This window comes from Diadema antillarum, unplaced genomic scaffold (assembly GCF_040938485.1).
Source record: "Diadema antillarum isolate AM-2024a unplaced genomic scaffold, OU_Dant_1.0 scf00000127, whole genome shotgun sequence".
In the NCBI taxonomy this organism is placed as follows: domain Eukaryota; kingdom Metazoa; phylum Echinodermata; class Echinoidea; order Diadematoida; family Diadematidae; genus Diadema; species Diadema antillarum.
In genome coordinates this window covers 1,632,434-1,650,605 of record NW_027271016.1, presented here as the reverse complement: position 1 = coordinate 1,650,605, position 18,172 = coordinate 1,632,434, and the positions used below count along the sequence as shown (strand labels likewise).

General features: G+C 42.4%; 1 protein-coding gene across 1 annotated transcript in view; it reads right to left on the bottom strand.

The window, feature by feature from the left end:
* Nucleotides 1-1,022: 1,022 nt before the first annotated feature.
* LOC139720352 (dual oxidase 2-like) overlaps nt 1,023-18,172 on the bottom strand; it is a 36,919-nt gene continuing 19,769 nt past the window's right edge. The window contains exons 11-32 of the mRNA XM_071631720.1: nt 17,753-17,900; nt 17,107-17,203; nt 16,436-16,629; nt 15,531-15,709; nt 14,721-14,839; nt 14,137-14,295; nt 13,522-13,641; nt 12,890-13,023; nt 12,284-12,547; nt 11,316-11,532; nt 10,661-10,754; nt 9,966-10,138; nt 9,669-9,792; nt 9,048-9,304; nt 8,355-8,585; nt 7,563-7,706; nt 6,825-7,106; nt 6,275-6,504; nt 5,738-5,896; nt 4,862-5,017; nt 4,203-4,331; nt 1,023-3,251 (exon numbers count right to left, since the gene is read on the bottom strand). Of these exons, the coding sequence (XP_071487821.1) occupies nt 3,129-3,251; nt 4,203-4,331; nt 4,862-5,017; nt 5,738-5,896; nt 6,275-6,504; nt 6,825-7,106; nt 7,563-7,706; nt 8,355-8,585; nt 9,048-9,304; nt 9,669-9,792; nt 9,966-10,138; nt 10,661-10,754; nt 11,316-11,532; nt 12,284-12,547; nt 12,890-13,023; nt 13,522-13,641; nt 14,137-14,295; nt 14,721-14,839; nt 15,531-15,709; nt 16,436-16,629; nt 17,107-17,203; nt 17,753-17,900 (3,733 nt within the window). The 3' untranslated portion in view covers nt 1,023-3,128. The remainder of the gene's footprint in view (nt 3,252-4,202; nt 4,332-4,861; nt 5,018-5,737; nt 5,897-6,274; nt 6,505-6,824; nt 7,107-7,562; nt 7,707-8,354; nt 8,586-9,047; nt 9,305-9,668; nt 9,793-9,965; nt 10,139-10,660; nt 10,755-11,315; nt 11,533-12,283; nt 12,548-12,889; nt 13,024-13,521; nt 13,642-14,136; nt 14,296-14,720; nt 14,840-15,530; nt 15,710-16,435; nt 16,630-17,106; nt 17,204-17,752; nt 17,901-18,172) is intronic.

Sequence of the window (18,172 nt, the reverse complement as noted above, 5' to 3'; positions counted from 1 at the left end):
CTTTGTTGCAGTTTTGTTACTTATCTTTTTATCTTGCCCACACGTGGACTACCTTATCAGCATGATTATATATACATATATATATATGTATATACATTTACATTTTTATGTACATATATATATATATATATATATATATATATATATGTGGTTGAAAAAGTTTGCGAATATCATCTATGTGACTGTAGGCAGAGAAAAAAAATGTTCTCCCAGATGAGACAAATCAAAAAAAAAAAAAATGAGTCGTCAGCCGACATGCAGACAATCCTATTCTTCGACTTTTGGTGGTCACATTAATCAAATAATATTGACCAATCATATCAATATAATATCTGCTGCTACTGCGGAAGCACAACAAGGAGCATCAACGACGGCTAGCAGTCAAATGAGGAAAAGTCAAAGTCAGCGCCAAATTCATACCTTTCCATTTTCCTGGTATTGTCCGCAGTTTGTCCGCATGCCTAACTTGTGTTGTCCGGAAGGCATCCTGATTGTCCGCGTTCATTCCTGGTGTAATCCTAGATGTTTCCGCGCTGCCCGGCTACGATTAGCATATTCCGAGGTATTTCGCGCTCTTCCGGAGTGATTCCTAGGAATGTCAGCAGTCAGTCCGCGGACAGTCCGCGGACAGTCCTAGGAATGTCCCAGGACAAGCCGATTCACAAAGTTATTCCGCGTCTGTCGCGGACAGGATGCCGAAATAACAAAATTTGCTTCCGCAACCTTTCCGGGGCTTGTCCGCGCCCAAGTGGACGTCCGCACTTACAGGGACCGTGGAGAGTTGTTTTTTTTTAAAGGTTGGGGGTCGCAGGACCGAGATGTCAAGGTCAATAGTACATTTTGTACCTTAGTATTTTGTATTATTTTAATGATTTCGTCGAAAATACGTCATGTGTGCAGAGTGCGGACAAAACTGAGAATACACTGCAATACATGAACCTTGCACCGATTGAATTGAAAACAACAAACAAACAAACAAACAAACAGACAAACAAGCAAGCAAACAAACCCACAAAGGAAAGTTCTTCAAAAATGAGTTTATTCGATATCTCGGTTTCAGTATTACAAAATATAGTATGAAGAAAGAGCAAGAGCAGTATCAATAAATCGGAACATATAAATATGTACACGTGCATATGTCCTTTTCCCATCGAACTTTGGGCAATTGTTAACTCCAATAGACATTTAAGATTTTAATCTAAAACCGGTACATCTACTACTATTATTTCACGGTAATGACATCATATATATTTATGTTGCAGTTTCAGCTTTCCGTTAGTACGGACGAAAATGTCACACAATCATAATTGAGTACTTCAGTGTAGAGAAAGCGATACCCGAAGTACCCAAAGGGTGCGTAGATCAAGCACGAAACTTGTTCAGAGAAATCACACGCAACACCAGCAATAAGGATATATAGTACCTTCTGATTAAGCCACAATGTTCTCGTTGAATCTACAAAGTCATCTTATGAATCAGTTCTTACCGAATCCGGCGAACGGCAGATGCCTCACGCACCCGGAGAAGACGGGGCGGAAATATCAAGGTGTCTGTAATTTTCACCTTACCATCCACCATCAGGCCGAGCTAACATAAATCGCTAATCAATCTAAAAACATCAACTCGTAATTCTCAAGTTATTATGATCAGTGGAGATGACTAGAATTTGCTAAATAGAATTTGCAAAACAGGGGCAAGATATGTTTATACATATGTGTTTTCAGATTTTCAAAATTACACTTCGTCTATGGATTTTAATTCAAACTTCAAAGGGTTTATAGCTTGCATTACGAACAGAATTGTTATACTGTATCCGTACTCGGTGTAACGTTTCAGTTACAAATACACACTTTGCCAAAATACAAATAGAATTAACTAAATAACTCGAGTCGAATCTTCCGTGATAAAAACGAGCGAAGTATCCCTTTTCCAAAGGAATGTAAATAGAACTCTTCGTCCAGCTTTTGATCAGTTCAAGCTCTTCAACATAGCATACAACATGTTTCTACCAGGCAGGCAACACTCCTTTCATATGGTCTTACATAAGAATATTATGATCTTACTCAGGTATTATCCAGGGTACCTCTCTACCAAAGGGCCCTGCCATTGTGATCACCCCAGTATTGCCGGGTGCCCATTGTTACACCTGGGTCGAGTGGGACACCGTGAGTAAAAACGTTTCGTCCACGAACGCAAGTACTTGATAGGTGTCGTTTCGGGACTTCAGTTTGAAAGTCACGAATCTTTTCCACATTACCATAGTACCCCTTCAATTACATCTGGTGGCCGGTATAATTGCTCCTTTTAATTGCCTTTGGAGCAAATAAACAATATTCTACCTTTTTTCACACTCACTACCCTGATACTTTGTCTCCATTCTTCTTTAGAAAGCAGGAACGACATATCAGACAAGATCTCGTACAAAGAAACCGTTCAAGTGCTTGACGCCTTTTTCTATGTTACAGACCACAGGATAACATCTCTATCATATTATCAGAAAACATAGTCTCAGTTGACGCAGGTATGTGCGTAACGCAAGTGAGTCTCAGCGGAGATATGGGACAGTCTATTTTCGATTGATCACCTGAATATAAATCATTAGTCACAGTCTAAACAAACTAAGCAATCACCATCATCATCTTCTAAACACACAATAGACGTTACGACCACTTTTGATAGTTAAAGGATGTTAAGAAAATAAATTGCTAAATCATATGAGAAGGCATTCGAAACACAATGTGAAGAACACAATTTTGATATTATCTATAGTGGACATTACTTTTTTCAGAATATACAGAACATTCTAGCTCACGTCGTATTTTACAAAATAAATCGGTATCCATGTTCAAATCCAAATAAACGAGTCCGTATATTGCATCTCGACTCTATGTACATCCCAAGCGTAACACATCCGCCAACCAATAAATATTTCTTTGCGCACATAACATAAATCTTTTTTCTTCTTTAAAAGAGGCACAAAGTAAACCAATATTTTTTCCCCTCGGGTCGTTAGTACTTCGGTGTTCTTGTCAAACAAAACTACATAAGAAAGGACTTGACAGTGTCGGCATTGATGTAACAAATTCTTTTAACAATCTTTTTTTTTCCAACGTTGGAGAATTGTTTCATTAGAAGTTCTCGAAATGGTGGATAAATGCAGCTCCATCGTACTTGTTGAGCTCCACGCACGCTTGTTCCACATTGCCGGTCATTCCCGGGGGCCCGCAGCTGAAGACTCCGATCTTTCCGACCTGCACAACACCAGCAAAAGAAACATGATCGAGACGTGTTTCCCTGTGCAGAACTTGAAATCATTTAATCACTAATCGGCACATAAACGCAGAAAATACTAATAATAATTTATGTATTTTGACCGTGTACATCAAATTGTTACTCAAGTCCAGATGCGTATTTACGCGAAATTGTGTTTCGTCGAAAGCTGACACCATTTTATTATTATGTCTTCTTGGGAGGCAGGGAACAAATCCCCTAAGGTCTCTGGTCATAATATTCCGACACTTTCAATATTCCATCCATAGCCGGATTACCGTCACCCGTTGAAGTGCTACCTCCAAAGATCAATTCTTTCCGAGACAATGATGCCATTTCTGATACGAATGTATCTCCGGACTTCCAAACTGTCTTAGAGTACGGGCTACGCAGTATTCACGCATTATTGGCAGTTTTGCCATGTAGTTACGTTGTTTTTAGAATAGTAAGAGGGAACTGCAGCAACAGAAAATCAGTCAAATTTTTGAAACAGGAATATGGTTGCCCATGTTAACACAATAAGCATTCATGGAACATATGAGTGTTGAGAACGGTGCGGATGCACTGGTATCAAAGTGGTATCAAAGTAGGTTTCGCAAAACAATTTTTCTCTAGGGTAGGCATTTTTTATCGAGTAAACGGAGAGGAACGCTGTTTTGAAAATACTGTAGTCAGAAAGAACTTCATTAAATGGAGCAAATCAACACTTGTTTACTGACTTTAAGAAAAAAAAATATCCAAAGTTGTCAATAGGCAAGTAGTGCTGGCTCAGTGCTATTATGGCATAAGCCACAATCGACAAACAAAAACTTTTTGTATAGCTGCAAGTTTACCAACCACAACTGCCTTCCCTATTGATATCAATGGGTTAAGCCCCTCACTACCAAGTGCAAGATGGCGATTGAGACACCAAGTTTTACTAGGACTCTTACCCCTGGGTGCTCGTCTTCCAAAGACTGCAGGAAAGAGGTGAATTGGGGCCGGCCGAAGTGGGTTATGGACTGGAGACCGGTGAAGAGTGAGCGGTTGGAAATCTTCTGGAAATGACGCTCGCAAATGTACTGGGGAGCAGAACGAGAAGATGATTAGTTTAGAATCATGTCAGGTATTGAGTGCATTAATGACAGATTGAATGCGCCTAGCAACGTCGTCATCTTTTCACAACGTAATCTGCCATAGATTTGACATTTATAATGTTCATTTGCATATCAATGTAAGGCTCTCTAGTAAATAAAAAGCCAACACGTAACTACATCTAAAAAACAATGTTCTGAATCAATCTAATCTTATTACTGCTTTACTGTGTGCAGCAGATTCCAATGTTGTAAGATAAACTTAAAGACATACATAGGCCTACACGTACATATTATGTAACATGGACTGCCATTATGCCGTTATATAAAATCAATTAAATCATACGCAGTATAACTGAGTGGCCTGCTGTAATGATAGTTTGAGAATTACAATAGTGTGCTGAATCAAACCATGTTCTCAATCAGCTGTGCAAGGGAGGGGTGTTAAGTAAAAAAAGAAAACGACTTCTCGCAAGGAGAGCCACGTAGAACAACGAGCCGAAGTGATGAGGGCTTACCAGCATGGTGGTTCGGAGGTCGAACTTCTGGAAGAATTGGGTGATGAAAATGTGGACGCTGACGAGGTCATTCTTGTCGTTCTCCTCGACATCGCGGATGATGTCGGTCAGCCACTCGAAGTGCTTCTGGGTTCGTGTCACCCACAGGAAGTAAACCTGGTATTGAGAATATTAAAAAAGAATAAAGATATAGATCAATATTCTCAATACCTTTTAATACGCTAGCACAAAAAAAGTCAGTATACTTACATGCCAAAACACACACACTACACACGCACACAGTGCACACATGCGCATTCACACGCACCGGCAAAGATCTCACATGCTTTACGTGATAATTATGCTTAAGCTTGTGTTTCTGCAGTTAAGCGCTGTATCTCTGTCACTTTGGTGTTGAGAGAATGTCGCAGAAAATGGTTACATTAGAGAGCGCTAAACATACCGTTTTTACAATGCCCAAAGCATGTCATCAACAGCATCTTGTATGATGTGATGAAGGAGTGTTGCCCTTGGCTGTTAGAATCTTTGGCCTTTCTTTGAATTCTATTATTTTTAGCAATGTTCTGATAAACACTGACATTTTTAGTCGGTTAATTTGACGAGGAACAATGGATATAGACGAGCACGCAAATCTAAGTCTCAACTCTTGACCAGAACGTAATATGAAAATTCTTGTGAGGTGTATTATCCCGCTCTGAGAGGGAAAGACAAGAACTGGGACGATGAGACACAGAGAGACAGACAGACAGATAGACATACAGACAGAGAGAGACGGAGAGAGAGAAAGATAGAGAGAGAAGAGGAAAAAGTAAAGGAGAAGAAGTGGTGTTGGTAATCACGGCGCAGTGGTTGAATGATGTTGCGATGTAGTCTCACCTTTTTGCAGGAGATGCGCGACCCGATGGAAGACTTGTTTACAATGTCCTTGAGAATGGAAGCGAAGGGCGTGACCCCGATACCACCTCCCACCAGCACAGCCACCTCGTACTGGTACCAGTCCTGGTGACCCTCTCCATAGGGGCCGTCCAGGAACACCTATTGTGAGATACAAGGAGAGTAATATAGACGAGTTACGTGACCGGATACAGTGATGCTGGAGCGATTAGCAATATTGAGGCTAATTATGCCATGATTTTATTGCCCACTTATGAGACAAAACACATTCATGGACCAAATATTGATCCATCGATTCATCGTCGCGCGTGCACAGGACCACCTTAAAATTTGATTCCTATAAAATCTTCCCAAATAAGATGTCGAACTTTTACGCATGGGTGTAAGTTGTGAATGTCACAGCATAATGTCATGTTCTCAGGCTCGTATCGTTGTACGCCAGATAAGCATTCTTTCTCGCAAAACCCTTTCTCCCGATTGTGAGATGTTACACGAGTCCCGGCCTAGGTCTACCCTTACCTTGGGCAGGGGATGCTCTCGTAGAACGTTGGGATCGTACGTCTGTCGGAGGTTCATGGTCCAGGGCCCGACGGCGCGGATATGGAGCGAGAGGTTCTCCTCGTGCGGGGCGGAGGTCAGGGTGAACGGATGGTACTCGCTGGAGGACAGAGTCTTGACGGCGATTCGCACCCACTGGCCTGACTTGTACTCAAATCCTATGGGGCGCTTGAACTCAAGCATGGTTACGTCTGTCAAGGAAGTTTATCACAGTAGAAAAAAAAAAATCAATGAACACTGATGTCACAATTAATCTAGCGCAGTGTGCACTCTTACTATAAATTAACAATTGATAGATTATTTATCAGCAGAGGGAAATAACCAATCTCCTAGGATTTAAAAAGCATACAGCGGGTAGAGAAATAAAAGTTTTAGGGGACGGGACAGCAAAAAGCTATTGGTTGGTTGTTTGTTTGTTTGTTTGTTTGTGTTGAGGGGGCAGGGCAGAGAATGGTAGCTGTACATGGGGAGGAGGTGCAGGGAGGGGAAGTAGCAGCCGCTTGAGACTCACCTGACGGGAGATTCTCGGCGCGGACGACGGCAATCTCCGCCTTCTTGCGGCTGATGCTGACCAGTTTGTCGAGGGTGAAGAGAACGAGGGGACCGAGGGAGAAGTAGTGCATGAACGGCGGCTGCACCAGCCGGCCGGAGCCGTGCAGGAACATGAGGATGAAGTAGATAACCCACAGGTTGTGAGTGAACCAGAAGAGGTTGAAGACTCGGCGGCGGGCATAGGAGAAGGCGAATGTGTACATGACGGCGCAAACCATAACACACAGAATTCCGGTGAAACCTGCAACATTGGATTTGAATGAACCAAAAAAAAAAAAAAAAAAGATTAGTCAATTTGTTTTGGATAATTATTCATTTACTCCATATAGTTTTGACCAAGAGTGACCCCCCCCCCCCCCCCCCATCAAGGTGTTTAAGTAAGACCAGAACAAACACAATACACAAACTGGGGACAAGAGAATGATTAAACTTCAGGGGGAAAAAAGGCAACGCAAGACTAGAAGGGTTGGTTTTTTTTTTTTATTCGAGTTGTTAAGCACACCAAGATATTCATACAAAGTTAGTTAGGGTTCAGACAAAATTTCGATTTTGCCACATGTGGTGAATCTGCACATGCGTGCATGTGTGAGGCACGAACATGTAAATGAATCTTTGACGACCGCCCATCACGTGTTAAAATCGATGTCGATGTGATTTGTAGATATTGTAGTGGGCGTGGAAGTGGGTGTGGTCGCACCTGTGATTGTTCCCCAGGCCCAGTAGTGGAACTTGGGCAGCTCGTGGGAACGGTGGAAGAAGTCACGGAAGTAGCAGGTGAGATCGTCCGCGGTCTGGCTGGAGATGTGGTAGAAGTTGAGACTGTGACCGATGGTATGCATCACTGCAAAAAGAAAAGAGAAAAAGGTCTCGTGATATCCACAGTCCTTCTGTTATCTTTCTCTCCTTCACAAAGTTACATTTCTCACTTTGATACACCAACAACAGCAACAAAAAAAAAATGTGAGTCGATCAAAACTGAATGACGTTCGCACGACCGATACAATCATCGCATGACCACAATTGTTGAACCCCATCTAAATATCCAGTGTTTTTTACTTTAAACACGACACATACAAAAAAAAAATCTGCAGTAGTCAAATCCATGAAAAGGGTGTTATTGAAAGGGGATATTCAATAGCAAAAATGCAGTAAGAGGATGTCAACAAAATGCAGAGTAAGAGTGGCATGATGTACAATGTAAAGTCATTTTTCTTGTGTTCTTCTGAGTCGAATTTCCCAAATATGTTTTTTCGTGTGGAATAGAGCCTCAAATAAGGTATGAGGATTATGATGGATTTCTACCACAGTTGAACAATGAGAAAAGATAAGACGCAATGTAAGGAGAATTGGTAGATTTAAATCCCGAGACAGAGGGAGAGAAATAGAGAGATGGAGAGAAAGGGAAAGAGGAGGAGGAGGAGGAGGAGGAAAAGGGAGGGCGGTGTAGCAGGGGAGCGGGGAAAGGAGTGTGGTCTTGCTTCGCACTTACCAGAGAAGAACAGGGCCCACATGGCGATGTATTTGTGCATGGGCAGGGCAGAGTCGAAAGGGATGTAGCGATGGAGGAAGGTCTCTCGCAGCTTGGTGATCGTGTTGCGACACATGGTGACCAGCAGCGTGGAGTAGGTGAACATCATGGCCGAAGCTGCACCTCGGGTCACCGACACACCAAAGCCGGCGATGCGGCGGAGACCGGCAAATTCTCGCTCGATGGAGTAATCTGGGGAGGGGGGGAAAGTCAAAAGTTTGAAAGACAAAGCATGATAATCACTTCATATCAAAGCAACTCTACGGATACTTATTATTACATTTCAGGCCTTCAAGATGATGGTAGTCGCAGCACAAGCTTTGTTACTTTTCATGATTTCCAATCAACTACAATCACTTTTGATTTAGTTTCGTTGTTTTTTCTTTGTTAAAATGTCTTTAGAAGAAAGATGGTACGGTAGACCATATCATTCGGATATCTATGAGCATAGAGAGATAGTATTGACATTTGTCACGTTCTGATGAAAGATGTATCAATTTTGGGACAAGTAATGATTATCATATCTCATCATGAAAGAGGGGTTATAGTCACAGAATATATGTACACAAATATCACACTAAAGTGGAGTAACTGGATATAGGATTAAACAGGGTGGAAAGTAAGACAAAATTGCAATTTGTAAACTATACTCACAGTACGCTCGCTCGATGAAGACGCCAAAAAGGACAAGGGTGTAGAGAAGCACGTAGAAGATCTGCAGTCGGTTGTTCTCGAAGAAGCGGACGATTTGCGTGTATGTGCGGGAACTGACGGTCTTGGGGTATTCCTCCTGCGGGGCGGTCTCGACGCGGACGCTCTTGGAGCGGGCTTTCCTGGAGACGGGACCTGCAGTCGCTGGAGCGGTCTTCGGGGCACCATTGGCCTTCGGAGTTCCCGTGGTATCGCGTTCCCTGATGGAACACATAAATCATGATCAGTACTCACTGGCATATCATGTCGAATGTCATTGCACTAAATTGAGATATAGACTGTGATTTCATCAAATGTTGACATTTGCACTAAGAAAGGTTCGTGTAAGGAGTATATGCCCATGTATCTAACCTTGGGAATAGATGACCGAATGTTTGTCTTACACTTGCTTGATGGAGGGGGGGGGGGGGGGTGTTGACAAGGCTAGCGCTATTCCCTTTCATGTGGAATTATCAGCCAGAAGTGTCGGGGTTGTTATTCATAGGTTCATAGTATTACTATTGCTGCATTTATAGCTATAAAAGGCTGTGTGTATTTCCAGTGGCCTCAGCGGAGGTTTCTTACTTGTAGGCGCGGATGATGGTCTGTCGGGCCCTGGCGTTGAGGTTGCCTCTTCGTATGACGGTAGCTGCTCCACGGCTTGGAGCTTGCTTCTCCTTCTCCTTCTCCGACACGCGCGCCACCTCACCTGTGAGCAGTTTAAAAAAAACGGCTGTCAAAACCTTGACTTAATCAAAGCGTTTCGCAAAGAATTACACCAAGTTACAGCAACTCGCTATACATCATCTTTTTCTATTAAAAAGAAATTAAAGTTATCACGAATATTTTGGAAATCCTTAATTCCGGTGGTGGGTCACTCACCGATGTCCAGCTTGGCGTTGCTAAGCTCCTCTTTGTGCTCGGCCATGAGGAGGGTGAAGTCTTCGAGGGATAGAGATTCCTTGTCGCCCAGACCGGCGTGGTCGAACATGCCCTGGATGACGCGATCAAGCTCCTGCTCCTCAACGCTCGCACTGACCATCTCCATCATCGACCTGACCAATCACATGGAAAACAAAAAGAGATTGAACAATGCATGACGTATACACCTATATAGCCGGGTGATAATTACTACCAACACTCTCTTTGATCCAACACTTAAACGCCTTCGTTGCATGACTAGCTAAATACTGGTAGACCACAGAGGCTGGTTCAGTCTCACGACCTCAATCATCATCGCAATTGTCCGAGCACAAAGCAAAACGGCAAAGAATATTCATCAACTGCCAGATTATTACAAAAATAGCTGGATACTACATACAAAATAACCAAGGATGTTTAAATCAATATATCAAAATTAATCAGGTTTTACTGCGTGCTCTGGTACAACTGTTCATTGATTCAAAGTCTGATCATTACAACATCCACAGCATGGATGCATTTGCTGTTTTTAGATTAATTTGGATTATCTTTATCCTCCCATAAGCAATTCCATGATTCTCTGAGATATCCAGGTAATGAAAAGAGAGATTGTTGAGAGATGTCTGAAAACTAATAGTCGGCGGAAGGAAGCTCACCTGAGCATGTGCCTGAACTCTTCACGAGAAAGATGTCCGGAACGATCGATGTCGTACATGTTGAACATGAGCTTCAGTTTATCCTCGGGCGATCCTAAGATTGAAGACAAAACATTAAATTTTGGATGATATATTACTGGCGCTCACATTCTACGAATACAATGAAATAATATACCACATGATACTATAACATCCATCAAATTCTCACGTTGACTTGATGGAGACATGTTGTTACTTATCTACAGAATGCGGATTTTCCCCATTTATTTGCTAGGTCCCACGAAATATGGAACTAACCTGATAGTTTCAACATCTATCGTATGGCCATCGGCCTTATTCTTATTTTAATTTTGTTTACCCGTGTCATTTGGAAGCAGTTATGGATGGAGGTTGTGCGCATGCTCACACACCACTAAGAAGAATGGAGGTTTTGATGTGGAGAAGACTTTAGGTTCTCGTGTATGATAGCAATGTGTCCATCCAGCGCGCATGCTTCCAACTGCATGATTTCTCACATGGAGTGGGCCAAAGATTGCACTCGAATCTTCAAAATGGAATTGTGAAACATTTTTCATCAGACACATTGTCTATTAAGAAAGTGAAAGCTAAACTTGTTTGCCCTCCCCCCCCCCCAAAAAAAAAGAAGAAAACTCACCCTTAGCAAAGACGACGATGACGTCGAGGAACTCTCTGAAGGAGATCGTGCCACTGTGGTCCTGATCTACGAGCTCGAACATCTGCTCCACAAAGATGGAGTCGGGTTTCATCGACAGCACCTCGGCGAACTCGGTCATGGTGAGTTCGCACTCGAGGATTTCCTTGGACTCCTGCTTGTTGACGGCCTCGTCGGGGTCGAAGTCGATCTTGAAGGCCTGACCGGGGGGGGGGGGGGGGGGGACAGAGACTGTTTTAATGCATCTACCAATTGGAGCAGGAGTGACGGTAGTAGGGTTGGTAGTGTGCTGATAGATGTAGGAGCTGTGGTAGTGGTGGTAATGGTGGTGGCGATAGTGGTGGGGATGATAGAGAAGGGCATGGTCATGTGGGGGATGGAGCGGTGGTGATAGTGGTTGAAGGCAATGGTTGTGGTGGTAGTAATGATGATAGCAGCTATGGTGTACGTGAAAGTGGTCGTTGTAGTGGTCGTGAAAGTATATAGCGACGGGGAATGTTGAGATGGAACTAGTGCTGACATTACATGGAAGGCTTACGTTGGAAGTCGTATAAATGGAAATGGAAATAGTAATTCTTATGGAAGTATAAATGGAGATGGTATGGTGGTGGTGGTGATAGTAGGTGATAGTAGCAGTGTTGGTGGTGACAGAAGTGGTGGTGATAGTGCCTAAAGTAGCAGGAGCTCTGATATTGTGGCGACACTAGTGATCATTGTGGAGGAGATAGCCCCGGAAAATGTTGCGCTATCATCAATAGATGTGGACACATTGGAGATGTTTGTGCAAGTACGTGACAGAAGAGTCATTTCCATGTTTACGGGATATGATTTTAACCACCTTTGAAGGTGTTCATCATTAAAGGAGACACTATGAACAAAAAGCAATATTGGAAGCAGACCAATGTAGAAAAGAAGTATCGAGCAGGGATCTCCAAATTGTATATCCTCACCTGCGAGAAAGCTACACGGAAGAACTTTTCCAGGAGTTTCTGCCGATGTTCCCTGGTCACGGCCATCACCAGCATCTCCTTCTCCCGGATCTCCAGCCGTTCACGTCCCACGCCGACCTCGGCACTGCCTAGGAAACTCTCCAGATCGCTGATGAACTCCAGCCGGAGCTCGGGATCGGCAAACTTCAGGACGATATCGTACTCGCGCTCAAACTTAACCACCACGTAGCGCTGGGCACCGTCGGGGGAGACCAGGAGAGTGACCTGTAGAGGTGTGATACGGAAGAGCGGAAATGTTACAAAATGGGTAATTCATCACATATCCACAGCGTGGATCTTTGTCATTCAGAAAGGAAGTATTACTGCTTGGCCATTTTTTTTTTTCCTGTGCTCATAGAGCTAAATTGAAATTATGGCAATAATGGCAATAAATCACGATTCCTTAACCAATGTAATACAAATCAACATTCCAATCCAACTGAGGGTAATCCTCATCTTCAACACAATTTTGAAGAATTCAAGAAGCTGAACAAAGTGCAAGAGCTTTGGACGAGACAGAAACTCATCTCTTTGGTCAACACGAGTGAAAACAGAATGATGTCACACCTTGGAGTAATGGCTGAGGTCCACCGTGCGATAGACTTTGTTACCACGCTCGTTGGAGATTCTGATTTTCTTTCCGGGACCCAACTTGACCTGCACCGGACGCGATCCCTCCTTCTTTCCGCACCACTCGGCAGCTATAAACGGGGTGAGAGAATCAAGGCGTTACTTTTTAAAAAAAAAAGGTATTAGTGGGAGTAGTTTGAACTTGGGGGGATAAGGAACTGGACGGGTCACGGGAGATCCTTGGTTTGAAAACAGTTCGAAGTGCTCAAAACTTCTCCTTCTTTTTCTTCTTTCTCTTCTTCCTCTCCTTCTCCTGGTTCAGTCTACCTATGTCTTTCTATGACTCTCGGCGATTGCAAATTTCTTGATAAAAAAAAAAGTTTTTAGAGGAGAAAATGACAAAAAGTCGCCATTTAGCGTGTTGTGTTTATATATCCCTTGCAAAAACAGGTGAAAATTCACATCTTTTCTTGTTCAAGACTAACTCAATTTTGTCAAGTATATGAGGGGTCGAAGAAGCTTATATTAGGCCTACAGCACCAAAGGCCGGCTACGATACCTCAGACACAAACACACACATACGCACAAACAAACAAACGAACGAACAAGGCAGCTTCATAACAACTCACCCGTGTACGTCTTGAGGTTGCTGGGATCTCGGGACCGGGTTCGCCTGTGCTGCAGCTTCCTCGCCGCCTGGATACGATGCTGCCGAACGTGGGCCAAGATGAGTAGGACGGCGACGCAGCCTGTGGGCGGGAGAGAACGACATCGTAATATAAGTGGTGATGGTTTTATGCTGGCGTCACGCTGCCTCGAAATAGACGTTAAGATAGCCATACGAATATGGAATTCTTAATTTCGGGCGAAATGGCTGGCCCCGAAATTTGGTATGAAATGGGAAATCAGTCATAAATTATGATGAAGAAAACATTGAATATGGTAAATATGAGCTGATAAAGTTTCATATCATCGAGTAATTTCACAGAACTACATGTAACCGTCGTGCATAGGCAAGCTTTCACACTGTTTTGCAAACGTGGAAAGCGTTCACACAATCTGGATTGAAGCTCCAGAAACATGATTTCAAAGACAGCTGCGTTACTCAAACCAATCTTGGTGGTAAACACACACACACAACACACACACACACGTACGCGCACACACACACACACACACACACACAACATAAATAAAAACAAGACAGAAAGACACATATAGCATCATCGTCTGGTTACACTCACCCACAATCCAAATACCAAGAGCGAGGTAAGAGAGAGCATAGGACACCTCGCTACCAGTGAAGTAATCGAAAATCTGCAGAGGGGTACACGGCTCCATGTCATCCTCGCTGATGGTGCGATCTTCAGGAATGAATGGCTGGTCTTCGAAGCACGGGTCTCCTACAAATCAAATGGATGCACAATCACAAAGTAGTTAAAAACTCCTCTTTGTTCTCCTCCTCCTTTTTCCTGTCTTATTTGTGTTATCCCCTTTACTTTGATTTGTATTTTACTTATTCTAATGTTTCTTCTTCTTCTCCGCTCTCGATGTCTTCTCTGTCTCGTTTTTTCTTTTTGTTTCGTTTTTCTTCTTCTCCACCTCCTCGTTCTCCTCCTTCTTTTTCTTCTTCTCCTCCTCCTTTAGCACCCGCTCCTTTATCCCCCTGCATCTTCATTTAAACCCAGATATGTGTTCAATGTCATCAATTTATTACCCTGTGATACAGTGACCCAAACTGCTCTGGTTAATGATTATGACAACGTCTTCTATCCTTTATTTTGCGTTGGGATTTCTGTTCTTCCTGTTCCGGTATTCATGGACTTACCTTCAACATAATGGAAGGGATCTCTTTGCAGATCGTCGGGATTGATGTTAGTGCAAGCAACAATTATGTCCCAAAGTGTCACATTCCTGATGAAAGCAATCTGTTCCTGGGTGAATTGCCTGGATTATTTCAAACAAGCAAGGAGGAGTAATGACGATTGATTGCCATACTTGTACACGACTGCGTACATTGAAACAAAGAAATGAAGAAAGCCAATCCCTAGCAAGCCAAATCAGTTTCTTTCTTCGGGTTTTTTTTTTCAGTTTATCAACACAGCCGTCCAAGGATAGCTAGTTATATAAGAACAAACTTGTCTAGCAGAATCACCTACGATGATGTCTCCATGGACATAATAACATTCTGACTGGCTAAAGCGACGACATATCTAACGACGTGCTACTTTATGATGACATTCATTGATTACGACCAAGTCTTTGATACCTTGGACAGAAAATCAACAGCCCTTGATATCTACGGCTTTGCCTTGAGCGGGAAGCCGAGATGAAATGTAAACTTACCCATTTTACTATGAAAGTTTTTCTCAAAACTGGGAAATTGTTAACATAAGATTAGACTCGTAAGCTCCGTATTCATTAGTTCTCAAACATGACCCAAAGTGCATCATTTTTTATTATGGTTTCGCTTTATGAGTAGACTGTGGCCACCCTATAGGTACTGTTTTACTCAGAACCACGAAAACTAGTTGACACATAATAAGTTATGCACAGACATTAACTAAAACCTTCATTTAAGAGAAAATCGCAAGAGTTTGAAGAGATAAAAAACCCAAACAAATACGAACTAACTGACCCGTTCAGATGGTTTTCGAACCAGAACCGATCGCCATCCCTGGACCTGATGAACTGGTCTTTGATGATGAAGCGGAAGAGTTCGCCAGGACCGTCACTGGTTGTTTCCAGCAGACCGCCGGCCCAGATGTCGACTTTGTCGATGTCGCCCTCATACGTTCTGTTCAGAGCATCCAAAACCTGCATCAAAAGGTTAGTGGAATTACAAAGCATGCTACATTTAATATCGCAGGATAAATTCAATACAGGATCTCTTTTTATCTCTGTTTTCCGCTATCTCGATTCTCGCCGGGATCCCTAAAAAATTATACCTATGTTTGAGCAATTGTCAATTTAGTTCTCTGTTATCTCAGACTCAAGAATATGATGTATGTTAAATCATTACTTGGCACATAGCAATGAAGAGAGTGCCGTAAATAAAAGGGAGAGAGAAAAAAGTGAATAAACATTGTCAATTATATCTCTTTGTCGTAAAATGGCTATACTTCGGCACTATACCGGCACCAAATTCAAAACGAGTGGTGACATACGCCTTCTGGAGAAGTGTTTCTTTTGACTTCCATAATTGTAATCAAGCATTCTTCGAAGAAAAAAAAAAACCCGCAAACTCAGAAAGATATACAAAACCCTCTTTCCCTACACCATTATGTCCATCATTACTTTTATTTTTCTGCAACAAGTAATGCAAAACATTTATGTTTCATGTTACTTGTAATCTGTGACGTATTCAATGAACAGTTGTTATCTGTTTGTATCTCTTGTGTGTAACGCTGGTGGAAGGCACATTTCCACATTCGCATTGTGGACAATAAAGCAATCAATTCAATTCAATTCAATTCAATTCAATTCAATTCACTCCCCGCTAAATTAAGTCGCTTATCCATCAACTCGAACTCGCCCACTCACGTCGCTGTTAATGAAGGACATGACTCGGCCGTCGCTGCTGTTGCCGGGGTTGATGTCGTCAAACGACTCCTTTCTTGTCATGCCGAGTGACACACGCGCCGTGTTGTAGTCGGGCAGACCGTGATCGCGCCCTCGCTGAATATTCAGGGCCATGAGATCGCGCCTGGAGAACTCAAGAGGCCCGAATACTCGCCCTGTCAAAGTAGATAGACATGACACCCACAAGGTAAGTATTCTCGTAAAAATCGCACTGACGCGTGATGTCATTCTGACCAATGAAATTCACCTTTCAGGTTTCTGCATTAAAAGTGCAATGTATACTCTACAACTGGATCTAACTGATCAAGAAATTTTCTTCTAGCTTCATTTCCAGTTTCCTTTGATAGGTGAAAGGTCTTTTCGATTACAAATTACCACTGTCAGCAACACTGTTATAATTTGGTACACAACAGAGATCCCGCGGGTCCACTATGCAATTTGTGTCTTATCCTTTTTTTGTCTGAATTAGATAACGATTTTCCTGTCCTGTTTGTCACATTTTCAATTATGTTATCAAATGACTCGAACCTGGCCTAGAGTTGTTTTATTTGTTTTGCTTTCAAGGCATCTAGTTAAAAAAGAAGACAAAGCAGACAGGCTGTGATATAAAACGCAGAAGAAAGAAGACGTACGTTGCAGATCCTCCGTAATGATGTTGTCCTCTCGTTCGGTAATTTGCGACGCCATTCCCAGGAGATACTCCTCAATATCAGATTCTCGCACGGAAAGCTAGAGATTGAAAAATTCAAAGACATTTAATATTCAAAGTTAATGTAATAAACATGAAAGTTTGGATGGATATCGTACGAGAACAAATTTCTGTGTGTGTGTGTGTGTGTGTGTGTGTGTGTGTGTAAACACGACTTTCGTAAAAACATACTGCTTTTCAATTCAATTCAATTCAACTCAATTCAATTCAATTCAATTCAAGCCAATCCAATCCAATTTGATTCAATTCAATTCATTTCGACTTCGTTGTCCTAGAAATTTGTTTTGTTTGCATGCATACACGATTAAGACATGTCGAAGCGATTATAGTCAATTGTGCATCGTTGATTTAACCAGCAAGCTAAAAAGATAAGAAAAAAATGACTGCCGTATATTCGTAATAAGATAGAGGGGGAGGGGCGTGGCACATGGGGCTTCCTTCTATGCGATCGGCATGAAAGATTTTTAACCACTAATAGTCTTCTGAATGCATTTGTTTCTTTAAAAAATAACAGGCCTGGAAAAATGTCAGCAGGCTGGTATGAAGACTAGTGTGCTTTGGGGTTTCACCTGAGGGTTCCAGAAGGCATTGCACGTACGGACACCGTGGTTGTTTACGGAGTCAGCGGCGAGATCTTGTTGATCCTTTGACGGGTTGGTAACGTCGCCCAGACCAGACGACCTCAGCGTTGACGTCCGGAAGTGACAGGATGAATTTCTGTGAAGGGGCAAAAGGTTAGTTTTGTTACTGCTTTTTGTCATTGATATTCTGCCCATGGTACTTTAAGTTTCGGTTTAAAGAAGCACCTCACTCCACTTAATGCTCGAGCTTGATAATAATTTGAGCCAGGCAAACAGAAAATTGAAAGTATCATTATGCTGAGGCCTCAATCACGGGGCAATTGAGTTTGAATATCAGCCCGTTATCCTTTTTTTTTTTTGCGAAACTGCGACAATATTCAACAATTTCAATTTGTGTACACATTAAAT